The sequence below is a fragment of the Cyanistes caeruleus genome, chromosome 24 (genome assembly GCF_971803275.1).
Source record: "Cyanistes caeruleus chromosome 24, bCyaCae1.hap1.1, whole genome shotgun sequence".
Lineage (NCBI taxonomy): Eukaryota > Metazoa > Chordata > Aves > Passeriformes > Paridae > Cyanistes > Cyanistes caeruleus.
Genome location: NC_141724.1, coordinates 5,070,177 through 5,087,246, shown reverse-complemented (window position 1 = coordinate 5,087,246; position 17,070 = coordinate 5,070,177). Strand labels below are relative to the sequence as shown.

At 59.7% G+C, this 17,070-nt stretch overlaps 1 protein-coding gene across 4 annotated transcripts in view; it reads right to left on the bottom strand.

Annotated features, from left to right (window-relative positions):
* The window catches only part of KIF21B (kinesin family member 21B), a 43,007-nt gene that overhangs the window by 20,094 nt on the left and 5,843 nt on the right, over positions 1–17,070 (bottom strand). For all 4 annotated transcript variants that reach the window (XR_015279004.1, XM_086861803.1, XM_086861801.1 and 1 more), the window contains exons 2-14: positions 9,095–9,317; positions 8,603–8,785; positions 6,247–6,396; positions 5,894–6,028; positions 5,378–5,545; positions 4,788–4,903; positions 4,051–4,246; positions 2,946–3,135; positions 2,774–2,837; positions 1,875–2,090; positions 1,259–1,340; positions 698–815; positions 226–417 (exon numbers count right to left, since the gene is read on the bottom strand). Coding sequence is in view for 3 of the 4 variants with exons in the window: in XM_086861803.1 (XP_086717929.1) it covers positions 226–417; positions 698–815; positions 1,259–1,340; positions 1,875–2,090; positions 2,774–2,837; positions 2,946–3,135; positions 4,051–4,246; positions 4,788–4,903; positions 5,378–5,545; positions 5,894–6,028; positions 6,247–6,396; positions 8,603–8,785; positions 9,095–9,317 (2,033 nt within the window). In the remaining variant the exon portion in view is untranslated. The remainder of the gene's footprint in view (positions 1–225; positions 418–697; positions 816–1,258; positions 1,341–1,874; positions 2,091–2,773; positions 2,838–2,945; positions 3,136–4,050; positions 4,247–4,787; positions 4,904–5,377; positions 5,546–5,893; positions 6,029–6,246; positions 6,397–8,602; positions 8,786–9,094; positions 9,318–17,070) is intronic.

The window sequence follows — 17,070 nt, the reverse complement described above, 5'->3', positions numbered from 1 at the left end:
CTTCTCCAGCACCAGCAGGGTCCAGAGCTGTGCAGCTGACTGATGCTGCTCCCATGGCAAGACAAGCAGAGCCTTGGGGGTGCCAGGGATTCAGGTAGGGGCAGGGGGATGACAAAGCTCTACCAGAGCAAGGGGTGGATGCTTTGACTTAGAGTTAGCTGGGCTTGAGCTGGAAGTGGGTTGTGAGGCTGGCAGAATGGGGCCCATGGGTGAGGCAGTTCTCACTGAGGTTCTGCAGGACCCGGTCCCGCTCCAGCTGCGTGTCCCGAATCTTGTTCTGCAGTAGGATCAGCTTCTCCTCATACTGATGCTTGAGGGTCTGCAAACGCCTCTGGCTGTTCTCCAGCTCATCAATCAGCTTCTGCTTGATCTCAATCTCACAGGTCAGATCCGCCAGGTCGGCCTGGAAATTCACGGCTGGAGGCAGAGGAGAAAGTCATGCTGAGAGGCATGGGGAGCATCACTTGCATGGCCCCACAGAGTCCCTGCACAGGGAGAGGGCAGAGGAGCTGATGGGAACCCACACTGCTGCACCCCAAGGAGCACTGCAGCAACCCTGGGGCTCTTCCAAGCCCTGCAGAGCAGACATGGTTGGGGTGTTCTGGTGAACTCTGCCTCGCCAAGGGCAGAGCTCACTGCCACAGATACCAGCAAGAGCCCCTCCATGCCCACAGCTGCACACAGATCTCCACTTTACCCTTCTCCTCCGCATCCGAGTCTGAGTCCACCAGGCTCTCTTCACTGCCCGAGTCCTCATCTTCATCCTCGCGCCCATCCTCCTCCTCACAGCCGCTCTCATCCTGCTCTTCCTCCTCCTAAGGGATGAGTGCCTAATCTCAGCCAGCAGGATGGTCTGTCCTTCTCCCCCTCCACACCTGAGCTCACCCTACAGCAATGCTCCCAGCCCCCGGTGGGGCTCAGCCCCACACAGGATACCCAGGGGCTGCAGCACCATTTCTGGACCCCCAGCACATACTGTTGAGAGGAGCAGCAATTTGACCCATCCATTCTTGCATCCATCCCTTCCCAGCTGAGCAGCCTGACCTCTCTTCACCTATGCTGATTGAAACCAAGCCCCCAAAAACATGAACTCCTCATTCTACTCTGGGGAGTATCCAGCTCCAGCACGGAGTCCTCAGCAGAACAACCCTCCCAGCCTGCTTCAGGACCAGGCTGGGCTTGGTCCCTGTGCCACATGTGGCAATGACAGTGCTCCACACCCAGACACCCCCACAGCATCAGCACGATGCCCACTCACCTCTTCCACCTCGTTCTCATCCGTCTCCTCCCCATTGTCCTGCTGCAGTTTCTGCCGCTTCTTAAACGCTTCCTTCTCCGGGCTGGGGGAACAGAGAGGGGCTGGTGAGTCCCAGCATGACAGAAGCCACAGACAGGTTCTGCTCCTGCTTTTGGACCCTCTGGGGGAAACAGCCTCTGCAATTAGGTGATGGGTGAAAAGGAGACCCAGGGCAGGGCAGGGAGGGGAACCCAGGCGTGCAGGCTCCAACTGTGGCAGAGATGGGGGAAGCAGCATCCCTAGTGCCCGAGCCTGGCACACAGCCCCCCTTTCCCTGCACACAGCCCAGCACACAGCTCCCCTTCCCCACACACAGCCCCTTCCCCACACACAGCTCCCCTTCCCCACACACAGCCCCCCTTTCCCTGCACACAGCCCCCCTTCCCCACACACAGCCCCCCCCTCCCCACACACAGCTCCCCCTCCCCACACACAGCCCCACACACAGCCCCCCTTCCCCACACACAGCTCCCCTTCCCCACACACAGCCCCCTTCCCCTGCACACAGCTCCCCCTCCCCACACACAGCCCCCCTTCCCCTGCACACAGCCCTGCACACAGCCCCCCCTCCCCGCACCTCTTCCTCTGCTGCCGCCTCTCCTTCTTCTTCAGGCGCTCCAGGTCCTGCTTGGCCCGGCGGAGGACATCAGAGGCCTCGGTGTCCAGCGGGGCCGCGGGGCTGCAGAGCCCGGCCAGGCCGGGGGCCGGAGAGGAGAAGGGCGGCCGGGCAGAGACCCGCGACAGGCTGCGGCGCAGGGACTCGTTCATGGACTCGCTCTCCAGGAGCTTCGTCCTGGGGAGTGCAAACAGGGCACAGTCAGAGGGGCTCCCCCTCTGGCCCTGCACAGGGGATCTTGCCTGGGTTTAGGATCACACAGTGGTTTGGGCTGGAAGGGACCTTAAACCCTTCCACATTCCTGCCATGGGCAGGAACACCTTCCACTAGACCAGGTTGCTCCAAGCTCCATACACCTGCAGATACGGGACAACCACAGCTGCTTTGGGCAAACTGTGCCACTGCCTCACCACCCTCACAGGGAACAATTTCTTCCCAACTTCTAATCTAAGTCTCTCCACTGTTAGTTTAAAGCCAGTTTCCCTTGTCCTGTCATTATCTGTCCAAGTAAAAAATAAAAAAAACCAGCAATCTCCCTCCTTCAGGCAGTGGAAGGGGCTCTAAGGTCTCCCCAGAGTCTTCTACAGACTGAACATGATGTGCTCAGTTGGTGTGAGCCAGGGACAGTCACTACTAAGACATTCCTGCTAATGATGGCCACAGTGCTGCCAGACTGGGTACCAGGATCGAGCAAGAGACTGGAACAGACCCACCTTTGGGAGGCAGCAGTCCCTGGAGGACCCCAGGCACTTCAAACAGGACCTCCCCCTCCATCAACACCCACACCAAGGACAATAACCAAAGCACTGCCTGGCACCCAGCCCCAGAGCCTGGCCCTAGGACCCCAGGGATTCACTCACCTCAGCTCCTCGATCTCGCGGATGTAGTTCTGGATGAGGGTGCCAATGGCCTCGTTTCCATCACCTGCAGCAGAGGCACGGCTGGAGAGAGGCAGCCACCGCCTGCACCACAGCCCCCGCCCCAGCTGCTGCCTGGGCTGGCCCAGCACACCGCCCAGCAGCCCAGCCTCACCTGCTTTGGCCAGCATCAGGTTGGCCTCCTGGCTCATGAGGTAGGTGACCCTGCTGTTGATGGCATCGATGGCCTCCTGCATGGCCTTCACCCTCATGCGCAGGGCGCTGTTCTCCTTCTGCAGCATGGCGTTCTCGCGGAACAGGTCGCTGTAGCCCTCGACACCGTCCTCCCCGATCACCCGCTTGCCCTGTGGGCACAGGAGGGGAGCCCCTGAGAGCAGGGTAAGCTGGGACACAGACACCCATCACTGCAACCCCAGACACCAGAGCAGGGGCAAACCTAGGGACCAGGAACATCTGAGCTGAACATGCAGAGGGTGAGAGACATTTCAGGGCTTCTCCCTGCCTTACCACCTCCAAAACCTGGCCAAGGTCCTGCCTTGACAGGCAGGAGCTGAGAGCCTGTTTCTTAAGGCTCCTGACTCCTCCTAACAGTTACCCCTATCCATAGGGGCAGGGGATGGGAGGCAGGAGGGTCCCACTGACCCTGCCCCAATTCAAACACAAGGAGGGGGATTGCTGCATCTGTCTCCTCCTCCTCACCAGGGTCACTCCATCAGCTGGGTTTGTTTCTGGTGGAGTTCATTTTCCTCACAGCAGCTTTGTGTGGTGCTGTTTGGGATCTCTGCTGAAAACAGCACTGATCCCACAGGATGATTTAGCTCCTGCTGAGTCAGGAGCTGTTCTGCCCCTCACCCTGACCCACCAATGTTGGGCTGGGGGTGCAACAGGAGCTGGGGGGACACATCCAGGACAGCTGACCCCCACTCACCACAGGGATATCCCAAACCACACGATGTCATACTCAGCATAGAAAGCTGGGGGAAGGAGGAAGAAAGAGGGGATGGCTGGAGTGTTGTCCCAAGTCACTGCTACACTTGACAGAGCCCTGCTGGACTGAGGATGGCTGAGCACCTCCCTGTGATGGGACGTGGGGAATGAGTTCCTTGGTTTGCTTTGCCTCTCAAACTGTATCTAAACCAAAGAACTTTCTCACTGTTACTCTTGAGTTCTCTCCCCCATCCCACTGGGGGGCAGTGAACAACTGGCTGCACGTGGCTCCCTTGCTGGCCAGGGTGACAGCAGGACACGGGGCCACTCACTGCCTTGTACTCCATCAGCTCCATCTGCAGCCGGGCGATCTCGGCGCGCAGGGCGCTGATCTGCTGGCTCGTCTTGTCCTGGTTCACCACCACCTTGTTCTTGATGTTGCGAGCCCGGTTGGCGTACTTGAGCGTGTTCAGGGTCTCCATGAAATCCCGGTCAGAGGGGCTCACGCAGGCAATCATGATGGTTTGGCTTGGGGATGCAAGGGCAGGGTGAAAGACGGTCCCTGCACGGTTCAGCGACCCAGCAGGTGCAAACCCAGCACAGGCCACGTGCCCCCAGATACCCATCCTGCATGGAAGCTCATCCTGCACCCTTCTGGGTTTTAAAACAAGGTGTGAGCTGGGTTCATCCCTCCCAGAGCCAGAGCACCCACAAGACCCCTCAAGTGCATCAGACAGCACTGACAGCCCTTCCTCAATGCCTCCCTCTCTGGAGAAGAGGCAGGAAATTCAATCCCACGCTAGGCACCATCATTTGCCAAGCCCCAGATCTGTGAGGACTCAGGAAGGTTCTGCACCAGCTGATTCTGCCCAAGCTGCAAATTGCACCCGAGGCTGGTGAGGAGCCACGGTCTTTACATCTGCCAAGTCATGCCATGCCTGGAAGAAGGCCTCTCTTCCTCACCAGGCAGCCACTGGAGTCCTGAGATATCTCCTACATAGCTCCAGAGTGCCCTCAGCCCCACCTGGCAGCCCTCACCCCAAGCTCAGCCCCACCTGGGACCCTTTACCTGTTGCCCCCGAGGGAATCCTGCAGCAGGCGGGTGAGCTTGGAGTCACGGTAGGGCACGTGCACGACTTTCTTGCTCTGGTCTCCAAGGGCACTGATGACATTCCCCAAGGCCAGCTACCAACACAAAGGGAAGCACCCCAGACTCAGCCCTGGCTGAGGACACAGCTGAGGACACAGTAGTCAGGCCTGGGGCGTGCACTGTAGCACAGGCTTGGGTTGCACAAGGGGCAGGCACGGGGCCTCCCTTAGCCTGGGCTGTGCCTCTCTCCCATGTGGCACTGAGCATCAAGGCCCAGAGTGGGTTTTTTAGCTCTGATAAACAGATCTCACCCTTCTGGGACCTGCACCACTGTGCCCAGCTGCACCCCTCCCCACAGCACAAGTCTGCTTTGGCAGCAGAGTTGTGCTGTCCCCACTGCTCTGTGCGTGTTCCTGCCATCAGGCACGGGCAGCACCAACCCCAGCCATGACAGCAGTACCCCCATAGCCCAGAGCAGCCCCAAGCAAGACCCAGAAGTGTCACAGGCCTCCCCTGGCAGGCCTTGCCCTGCCTGTCCCCGTGCCCACCAGCTCAGCCCGGTGCCGTACCAGCCCACAGTTGATGGAGATCCCTTCCTTGGCTCTCTCGCCAGTGGCGCCCGTCCGCTTCAGCCTCTCCGAGCCAGCCAGGTCCACAAAGTGAAACTTGGCTGTCAAGGTCTCGTACTCAGCAGCAGGCTGGGATCCATCCAGAAGGCTGCTCACCTCCTCGTTCACCTGCAGCCAGGAACACGTGAGGGGTCACCACCCCAGATGGGAGCAGGCAGAGGAGGCTCCCTTGCCTTCACTCAGATGTCCCCCAGAGTCTGAGCGTTCACTCTCCATATCCAGCCCCTCAGAGATGGGGACAGGATCCTGAGAGCAGCTTGGTCTGAGCCATCCTGCCTTGGATCAGCTCACCCTCATCTCCCATCAAATCCTAATGCTGGCTATGACTGGAAAGAAGACAGAAAAATCCCTGCTTCTCTTTGCCGGACTTCAGACCCTCTCCCCAAGGGAACTTCATGCATCAGCTGGGTATGGAACCTAGGAACAGCCTGGCCCTGAGGCAGGACCACATCTCACCAGCTCTGGGCGGGCACACACTCTCGTCTGGCACAGGTGGATGGTGAAGATGGCATGGGACCGGGAGCTCTGCACGTTCATCTGGGTGCTGGCGGTGGTGCGGGAAAGAGCTCCTTGTTTTAGGCACTGGATCAGCTACAACAACACCAGGCAGGGAAGGAAACTTTAAAGCATCCTTGTAGGGAGTGAGGACAGACCCTGTGCAGCTCAGTGGACACACTGACCTTTTCCAGAGCACCCCCAGGACTGCACTCCCACCCTGGGAGAAGCCTCCCCCCACCAAGCTGTCCTCACGTAGAGCACACCCCTGGGCAGTGGCACCCAGCTGCCAGCCCTGCCCATCCTGCACCCACCTCATCCTGGGAGCTGATGAGGCGTGATGTGACCCCCGTGGTGTAGATGCTCCCGCTGGCATCCTCGTGGATTTTGATGTTGGATTTGCGGTGGCGTGCGTCGGGGTCGCGGCTGCTGTCGAACAGGTCCAGGATCTCCTCGTTGTAGAGCTGAGCAGGGCAGCAGTGGGCACGGGGTGAGCAGGGAAAACACGAGGCTGCTCAAGCCTGGCACTGCAGGAGCTGCCCTCTGGCACCCTGCTGCCCCTGGCCCACAGCTGTGTGTGCCCACACGTGTCTGCAGGGCTCAGCAGGGCAGCTGGGGTGTGTGCACGTGTAGGAGAGGAGGCACAAGCACACGCAGAGAGATGATGCACAGAATCATGGAATCCTTCAGACTGGAAAAGCCCTCAAAGGTAATCAAGTCCAACCATTTACCCTGGCACTGCCATGCTCACCACTAAACCATGTCCCCAGATGCCACACCCACACATCTTTTGACCACTTCCAGGGATGGTGACTCCACTGCTGCCCTGTGCCAATGCCAGACCACAACTTCAGCCAAGAAAATTTTCCTAATATCCAATCTAACTTGGGGCTGCTTCCTCTTGTCCTGTTCCTTGTCCCTGGGCAAGGGGGGCAGAGCTCAACCCCCAGCTGGCCCCACCCTCCTGTCAGGAAGAGACAAAGAAGGATCCCCTGAGCCTCCTCCTCTCCAGGCTGAGCCCCCCAATTCCCTCAGCCACTCCTCATCAGACTGGTGCTCCAGAACTTGCCATGCAAAGCTCTGAGCTGCAGTCCGGGTTGGTTTCTGCTGCCCAAACCTGTCCAGGTCCTGGTGCACACAAGCAGCTCCACTGAGTTACAAATCCCCCTGACCTTCCTGGCTCACCTGGCCACACGAGCCAGGGAAACCCCACTCTCATCACAGCTCAAGGACATCTCTGTCAGGTGGAAAGGGGATAAAGGGGACCAGGGAGTGCTGAACAAGCAGGAAAACCCTGCTGTCCCAGAGCTGACTCCATCCATATCTTAACTCTGCAGCATCCCCTCTCAGCCTGGGGTGCAGGGACTCCCCTGCCCATCTGTCCCCCTGCTACCACCATTCAGCCACAGTGCAGAGCGCTGGGTCACCCAAGGGTTGCAGGTTCCTGGCCAGCAGAAGGGATCAGCCTAATCCGTCCCTGGCTGCCCCAGGTGCCACCAGGCTCCTCCAAGGTTTAAACCTGTTCCCAGAGCCTGCTCCCAGGAGCAAAGTCACAAGACAGGGATCAGCTGGAACAAGTCCTGTGCTCCTGCCAGGACAGCAGGGTTGGTGACCAGTGCCTGATGTGGTCATGTGCTGCTTTAGCCACTCAGGACTTCAGGACAGGCAGGAAAATGTCCCCATTTCCATCCCAGCACAAAGGATCCCTAAAAAGAAGCCTCACAAACTGAGCACAACTGGGTAGGCAACCAGGAGCTTGGACAGGCCAAGTGATGGGAATGGGGGGACACAACAGCACCACAGGAGCTACCAAGGGCTCTGCAGACGGAGACATAAATGGGAAGGATTTCTCCAACAAGGAGGTGTTTCTTTTCTCCAACAAAGAGGCCCCAAGGCCCTCTCCAAGCCATCAACATCTGAAGGCACACAGATGTGATGCCCAACAAAGTCACCCAGAGGCAAGATCACAGCACACAGCCCCTCCCTGCCCATCTCCTCTGGGTGCAACCACATCAAGCTTGCTCGGGAGCTCAGCTTTGCTCAACACCACCCTGTGCTTTCTCACTGGGGTCTTACAACAGTTCCCACTCACACCTCTTTGCTCTTTCAGCCCAAGAACAACCCCCAGGGAAAACGCTGCCAACACACGAGGTCCATGGGCTTCCCAGGACAAACTTCTCCAGGGAATGGAGCAGTCAACAGAAGAGGCTTTTGAACAGGAGAAGCCAGGACAGAGGCAGGAGAGGATGCATTCCCAAGGTCAGAGATGCAACAAAGGACATGGAAAATAGCAGAGTCCTTCTTCAACCCCTCCCACAAGAGTGGCACTTTCTTCTCCTCCTGTTTCACTGAGAACTCTGGTCCAAGGCAGCAGGCTATCCTTGACCTCAAACAGCCCAGAGCCCCTGGGGCCTCTAGGGACCAAGCCATAAGACCCTTCCCCACGGTGGGAGCTCCCTCCACCCAGTTTGCAGCCATCATGAGGTCAACAACATGTAGGTGCTTCCAGTCCCCACTGCACCAGCACACATCCCCAGTGCCACGCTTGTCACAGGGCCCAGCTCTGCCAGGAACCAGTCAGGACACAGAGACCTCGAGGGACCCAAGGCACGGGAGGGGAGCCAGGACAGGGCAGGGCCACAGTGTCCCCCAGACCTCCCCAGCACCCACCTCCAGGAACTGGGCGCTGACTTTGAACTCGGGTGCTGCCACGCCCTGGCTCTGGGCCGCCCGCTTGCGCTCCTCGATGCCGCTGAAGAGGTGGCTGATGGCCCGTGGGATGATGCCCTGCTCCTCCTCCGAGATGCTCACGTCGAAACCCGTGCCCATGGTGTAGGTCTTCCCTGCGCCAGTCTGTGCAGAGACAGGCATGGGGAGCTGGCTGTGCCCCCCTCAGCCCAGTGCACCCCACATTTTCCCCCTGCTGCTTTAGGCTCCCCAAATACCCTTGCTGAGCTGCTGTCACCCCCAGCAACACATCAGCTCCCGCACTCCCTGCCCTGCCACCCCCTCTTCACACCCGAGGTCACCCTTCCCCCAGCTCTCACCCAACCAGGGACAACTCTGTTGTCTCCACACCCAGGATGTCTCACACCCTCCACCCAGCCCCTGTCAGTGTCCCCAGAGCTGCTGGAGAGCCCAGCTGGAGGGCAGAGCCTGTACCTGCCCGTAGGCCAGCACAGTGGCATTGTAGCCCTCGAAGCAGCCCTCGATCAGCTTCCCCATACACGTTGTGTAGATCCGCTCCTGCCACGTGTCCAGGTCAAAGACAAAGTCATAGGTGAAGGCCTTGTCCTTCCCCAGCAGCACCTGGGGCTCGCCAGGTGTCACCGAGGTACAGATGTGACATCCCTCTATCTTCTCTTTGGGCAGCTGCGGACGGATCCTGTGGGAAGAGAAGCAGGCTGAGGGCAGCCCAGTCCTGGGGGACACCAGTCTGGTCCTGAGGATGTGAGCACAGCACACCCTGTGATCCATGTCCTGTGACTAGTCCAGCACAACCAGAGGGAAAACACTGCTCCCCACTGCTCTGCACTGGTGCAGCCTCACCTTGAGTGCTGTGTGCAGTTTTGGGCACCACAGTGTAAGAAGGACATGAACGTAGGGAGTCTCCAAAAGAGGGACATAAGAATGGTGAAGGGCCTTGGGGAACCATATGAGAAGCAGCTGAAGTCACTTGGCTTGTTCAGACTGGACAAAAGCAGCTCGAGGTCAGACCTTATGGAGGTCTGCAGCTTCCCCACAAGGACCAGCTGTGATCTCTGTGAGCAGGGACAGGACCCCGTGAAACAGCTGGAGCTGTGCCAGGGGAGGGTTAGGCTGGCTGTCAGGGAAAGGCTCTTCCCCCAGAGGCTGGGCATGGTCCCAAGGCTGCCAGAGCTCCAGGAGCGTTTGGACAGCGCTCTCAGGCACAGAGTGGGATTGCTGGGGTGTCCTGCACTGGACCAGGAGCTGGAGTCAGTGAACCTTGTGGGTCCCTTCCAGCTCAAGGCTTTCTACAACACCTGCTGGAAACGTGGCTCATGCAGGCAGCGGATGGGCAGCACCTCTGCCTGCAGCACAGAGCACGCAGAGCAGGGCAGCTCCTGCAGCCAGCCACAGCCCTGACCTGTTTGTAGCTGAGAACAGAGGCTGGCACATCCCAGGAACACCAGCAGACACCACAAATGAGATGGCAGGCAGGGCTGGGTACAGAGCTGGTGACAACACAAAGCCTGTCCCTAGAACTGCCCCTGGCCCAGCAGCCCAGCCTGCACTGGCTCACTCACCCTGGTGGCCCTGGCAGGGCTGGCACAGCCAGGCCCTGGCACCAAGCAGGGACAGCAGGGATAGGGACAGGGAGCAGGGACAGGAGCAGGGACAGGGAGCAGGGACAGGGAGCAGGGAGCAGAGTCAGGGACAGGGAGCAGGGACAGAGAGCAGGGACAGGAGCAGGGAGCAGAGTCAGGGACAGGGAGCAGGGACAGGGAGCAGGGACAGGGAGCAGGGACAGGGAGCAGGGACAAGGGCAGGGAGCAGGGCAGGGAGCAGGGACAGGAGCAGGAGCAGGGAGCAGGGACAGGGAGCAGGGACAGGGAGCAGGGACAGGGAGCAGGGACAGGGAGCAGGGACAGGGAGCAGGGACAGGGAGCAGGGACAAGGGCAGGGAGCAGGGCAGGGAGCAGGGACAGGAGCAGGAGCAGGGAGCAGGGACAGGGAGCAGGGACAGGGAGCAGGGACAGGGAGCAGGGACAGGGAGCAGGGACAGGGAGCAGGGACAGGGACAGGGAGCCAGGCCACAGCACAGCCCCACTTGCCCCCGGCACAGACACATCAAACCACAGCTACAGAGGCTTAAAATGTAAAACGATGACAAGACAGTTCCTCGCCGTTTGAACCAAACCACCACCCAGCCCAAAAGCTGTCCCCAGCCTTGGACTCGATGACAGGAGCGGGACAGGCGAGGCTGTGCCTGTGACCCACCCATCACATCCCAGCCACTGCACTCAATCCCTGCCCGAGAAAGGTGGGAGCAGAGCGGCTGGACCTGCACACACTGCTCCTCTCTCTGCAGGGCTGCACAGCTCTGCATGCACCGGCTGCAGGAAGCTGGGGGCTCCCAGGGGACTCATGGAGAAAGGAGTTTGGAGCCAAGCGCCATGCAAATACTCTCGTTAGTGCTAATGACTGCACAGCGCCCGTCCCTGGGTGCTCCATAAACACAGCTATTAATTCCTTCAAACCACATCCCTGGCAAGCCACATCGAGACCTGAGCAGCCGCTGTGTGGATTGGGACTCAAAGTCAGGAATCTCCTGAGCTGGAAGGGACCCACCAGGATGATCCAGCACAATCCCTGCCCTGCACACCCAGCCCGGGCATCCCTGGACATCCCAAGGCTCCTGCAGCTCTGGCAGCCCCGGGGCTGTGCCCATTCCCCGGGGATCCTGCGGGAAGAGCCTTTCCCTGATATCCAGCCTGGCACAGCTCTGTGCAGAGCCTCTGCTCCTCACCCAGCCAGGAGCAGGGCCAGGAGGGCCGGAGACACCCTGGGCTGTGTTTGGGGTGCAGGGTGTCCCTGGCAGGGCAGGCAGTGCTCGAGCACCCTGCAGCCCTCGCATGGGAACCTCTCCCTGCCTCTCTGGATATATTTAGCTCAGCAGCCACAATAAAAAGCGGCTTCTGATGTGCTCAGCCCCAGACTCGTTCCTGTCGCCTTCCCAGGGTTCCACCCTCCTCCAGAAAAATTATCCCTGACTTTAATTACTTTTGGAGCATGATGATGTGCTTCCCCCATCCCCACCCTAGACATGAGAAGCAACTGCAGCCCCAGGGAACGAGCAGAGGAACGAATACGTTTGGGAATTTTTTTCCCCCTCCCAGGAAAAACGAGAGCAGGTTTTCAGCAAAACATTTCATTGTCTCTCCCCCTGCCCCACCCCTCACCCTTGCAAGGGGGGTTTGCAGCAGCACGAGCAGCAGTGCTGGAGGGGTGTGTGTGCACATGAATCTTCTTCAGGGCATTTGGGAGCCCACTTTGAGCCTGGCCCTGCTGGGCTGTCCCAGTGTCCACACACCAACATCTGCCCCACTCCCATTCCCCAAACCTCGCTGCCCAGCCAGCTCCAAGCACCCATCCCTCACCCTCTCCCAGCCAGGGGGTCTGTGGGGTTTGGGGAGCAGCCATGTGCCAGTCCCCAGTGTGCTCCCCCTGCCATCCTCTCCCATCTCCCCAGTGCAAGAGAGACGCTGCAGGTGCAGGAATCCCCCAGGAAGGTCCTGCTCTTCAGGAAATTGGCCAAGCACCAGCCAGGGATGTCCCTGGGAGCTGCTGCCAGCTGGTGGACAAATACTACAGGCTCCACTATGAGAGTGGGATGAGCTGAGCAAGAGGGCAAGGACGGGCACCAGCTGCCAAAACTCATGTGGGAAAGCAGAGACATCACAAAGCATCACAGGGGGCTTATGTAGGCACCAGGAGAGGTGCCATCTCAGAAACCATCACAAACCATCTCAGAGGGTTTCTCTAGGCCAGTGCAGCTGCTCCTCGGGCTCCACATTGTCCAACTGCCCCAGCTGACCTGCACCAGAGTGTTGCACCCTTGCCCTCTCAGGAATCCCTGGGAACTGGGCAACATGAGACCCCAGCTGGGTTAGAGAGGTGTTCACATGTAGTTCCAAATCATGCCCAGGCACCACGACACCTCCTCCAAACACAGAATCATGGAATTGTTTAGGTTGAAAACCCCCTCTAAGATCACCAATTCCCCCAGCTCTGCCATGTTCACCACAGAGCCATGTCCCCAAGTGCCACACCCACAGTGTTTTGAGTATTCTCAGGGATGGTGACTCCACCACTGCCCTGGGCAGCTGGGCCTGACCACCCTGTCTAGGAGGAAATTTTTCCTAATATCCAACCCAAACCTCCCCAGGACAACTTGAGGTGATTTCCTCTTGTCCTGTCACTTTACCTGGGAGCAGAGCTCAACCCCCTCCTGGCTCCACACAGAGGAGCAGGCAGGATGTGGAGGGATGGAAGGATGGATGGATGGATGATGGATGGATGGATGGATGGATGATGGATGGATGGATGGATGGATGATGGATGGATGGATGATGGATGGATGGATGGATGATGGATGGATGGATGGATGATGGATGGATGATGGATGGATGATGGATGGATGGATGATGGATGGATGGATGGATGATGGATGGATGGATGGATGATGGATGGATGATGGATGGATGATGGATGGATGGATGGATGGATGGATGATGGATGGATGATGGATGGATGGATGGATGGATGGATGGATGGATGGAAGGATGGATGGTGGACACGCAGAGGAGCAGGCAGGCGGGGGATGGATGGAGGGATGGATGGATGGAGGGATGATGGATGATGGATGGATGGATGGATGGATGATGGATGGATAGATGATGGATGGATGGGTGGATGGATGGAAGGATGGATGAACACACACAGGAGCAGGCAGGGGTTCACAACACCCCTCTGCAAGTGGCAGCTCCCGCTGGGGCGATGATGGGCGTCACAGCAGGAGCCTGATCCAGCATCAGCATCCAAAGCCATCAGCACGAGCCGGGCGTGCCAGGAGAGCCGGGGACACGGGGACACACACAAAGGAAACCTCGGCTGGAGCGTCTCCATCGCTCCCCTCCCCATCCCTGCCAGGCTGGCAGGCTCTGAAAGCGCTGTCTCCATGGCTGAGCTGCCAGGGACAGCGAGCATCTGGGAAGAGGAGGGGAGCGGGTCCTGCAAGCCGAGGGGCAGGAGCTGAGGAGCAGGAGCTGGGGCAGGCACAAAGGGAGAGCTGTTCTGCACTGCTGCCCTCTGCCAGGCTCGGGGGAGTGGGGCTGGGAGCCAAGTGCCAGGTGGGCACTGAGAGGCAGCTCCACAGGCAGGGTCAGCCTGGGGGTCCCTGATCCCAGCAGGAACAGCCTCCCAGGGAGGGATCTCCCCATCCCAGCATCTCAGGCCCTGCAAGAGGCAAGGGGATGGGGTCGACTGGGCACAGCCAGTACCCCCAGGGCAGGCCTGCACACACCACTGACACCAGCAGCCCCCTGCACTCTGAAGGGAGGCTGTCTCCCTGCACTGGAAGGCACAGCTTGGCTGACCTGCACTGCTGGGTTCACATCCTCCTCACCCAGCTGTCCCAGCTTCCTGCCTCCCAGCCCAGCACCACGGCAGCCCCAAGGGGCTCAGAGCATCCTTTGGCCCCCAGCACTTTGCCAAAGCCATGGCAGCACACTCTCACAGCCCTCCAGCACAGAGCCAGAGCCGTGACAGCCCCACCCCAGCAAACTGCCTGTGGGCACACACCAGTGCTGAGACACAGCTGCCCTGGAGCAGGGGCAGAGGGAGCCAGATCCATCAGCCAGGATCACCCGTGTCACACAGGGGCTGCTCCACCTCCCCGGGAGCCTGAGCACACACACCCTCCAACATTTCCCAGCACTGTCAGGGCAGCTGCTCACAGACTGGGGGGGTCACAAAGAGCTCCTGTCCCTCCAAGACCTCTCTGCAAGCTGCCTGCAGACGCTACAAAGAGCTGCTCCTCTTCCCTCCCAAGGAGGTTGCCCAGCCAGGAAGGGCTGGTTGCCCAGGGAGCAGAGCCACAGAGCTGTAGGGTGATGGGTGGAAGAGCTCCATGGGCTTTTCCCTCTCTGTGCCAGACCCCAGACACTCATAGCCTCCTGTCCACCTTGTCTGCACAGGGGCAAGGCTGCCCATGGCAATGCTGGTGAGGCACTGCCCTCAGCCCAGCACCAGCCACTGTGGGCTGGCAGAGCTGGGGCTGGCAGAGCCCACCAGGGCACAGCCCAGCTCTGTGAGCCTGTCAGGACAGGTGGGCTGGGCAAGCCCTGACAGCACCTGGCTCTCCTCCCCACACTGCCTGCACTCATTCTGCTCCTGTCTCTGTTCCCACACCACCTGTGCTCACCCCACTCCCACATCATCTGCATTCACCCCACTTCCCCTGCCCACATGGCCTGGCATTCACCCCACTCCCATCCCCATATCCCCTGTGCTTGCCCTGCTGCCATCCCCACTCCTCCCATGGCCTCATCTCTGCCCCCTGTGTCACCAGCCCCTCCAGCCTCCCCAGCCCCAGAGCTGCAGGAGCACCTGCCCAGCGGCCTGGGGCTGCCCAGAGCCCCCCTGGCAGCCTCCTCTCTGCTCCCCACCTGCTTCACTCTGCCCCAAGGCTGCCCTCCGTGCTCTGCTGCTGCCCTGCAACCCCAACAAGCAGCCCAGGTCAGCCAGGAGCAGCAGCTCTCACCTCCTCCAGCCCTCCCAGGACATCTCACGGGTCAAGGGCAGCCCAGGCACCACAGAGCCAGCAGGTGAGGGGCTGTGTGGGGCTCTCAGCTTGGCCAAGCAGCTCCCCAGGGTAGGAGCAGAACAAAGTGCTTCAGATTTTCCCACATCTCCAGGCCAACACCTCAAGCATGGATGGGGCTGCCTGCCCTCCCCAGCGGCTCCCCAGGCCCAGATCCCACAGGAGAATCTGCCCCCTTGCTGGGAAAGGATCTCCCAGCCCTGTTCTCCCTGAGCATGGGGACCTGGGGGAGGACTGGCTGCCAAGGGCTGCCTCTCTGCACACAGGTTATATTGGACACAAACCAAGACAAAGTTCAGCATTTAATTACCACGGCAGGGAAGTGGCTCAGCAATCAGAGACAATTGAATCAGGCTCCCCGGAGACTGCCAGGTCTGGTCAGCAAACAGCGCAATTGAGGGAGACATCCAGGCACCTCCCAGCAGAAACAAGCACAGCACAGAGCCCCCCGTGATCACCCCTGGGGCAGGACACAGCTCCTGGGCAGCCTGGGGACACCCCACAGAGCTGGGGAGCACCCAGACACCCACTGGGCACAGCCCAAATGGGGGACATGCCTCTACATCCATCCCCCAAGGAAACCCACCCCAACACCACCCAGCCTACTCCTCTGCAGGGCTAACCCCGCTGCCTTGCACCCCTGAGCCCCCTGGGCTCCCCCTAATCCCAGCACTCCAGACTTTCCCAGGCTTAGGGAAACCTTTAAATCAGGCTGTGGCAGGCACCATGTGCTGCTCATTAGCTCTGGCAGGAGCACGAGGCTGTGAGCTGCACCATCTGCTCCGTGCTGAGCCCAGGGCAGGGACGAGGGACATGCTGCCTGCACGGCCAGCACCAGGGACACCCAGCCCCTGGCACAGAGCAGCAGCACCAGGGGATGCAGGGAACCGTGCTCTCCTCAGCCCAGAGGGGAGCAGGGGCCAATCCAGTTTGGGATCTCCCTGGACTCCACCTTCACCCCTGTAAGTCACTGGCCTTCAGCTCCACCTGGGATCAGCCCAAGGGAGGGAACACCACCGGGATGTTTGCAGACAGACCCTGTAGGGGACAGTCACCTGTGAACGAGTGTGGTGTCAGGAAACCCCAGGTGAGGTGGGAAACACACGTGTGACAGCACACATGATGTGAGACATGCCCCAACTCCTCAGCCAAGCAGAACAGCCCCAAAAACACTGGCTCAGCAGCAGTATTGGTAATGGGGAGTTAAAGGAAAGCATCATTCAGCAATAGACCCTGGGCCTGACAGGCCATCACCCTGATCCTGCAAAGCACAGGAATGCCACGGCTCTGATGGACACACTTCCCCACCCAGCTCTGCCCCCAGCACTGAGGCTCCATCTCCTCCCAGCTCAGTGAATCACACCCACAGGATCTCTCCCTGTCCCAGGTGTCCCTGCAAGGTCCCCATGTCCCACTTCCACCCCTGCACTACCACGGTGTCCCCATACTGGGGACAAGGCTTCCCTAGAGCCAGCGTGCTGGTAGCCTCCCAGTGCACTCCAGTTGCCACTGGGGAAACAACAACCTGAGCTTGGCACAAGATCCTGCAGCCTCAGAGCCCACCAGGAACACCAGAGCAAACCTGCCCACAAGACATGGGAGCAGGTGGCACAAAAGAGGCGCCTCTCCAGCCCCTCCCCAAAATCCAGATGAATGCCAAGCCCTTGGCCAGCAGGACAGGGGATGCTGTGCAGTACCCAGGAGCAAACCCAGTCCCCCACCTGGGCAAGGAACAGGGAATGTTTTGAGCTAATGTCTCCCTCAGGCTGAAATCATGGATGGGCAGAGACCA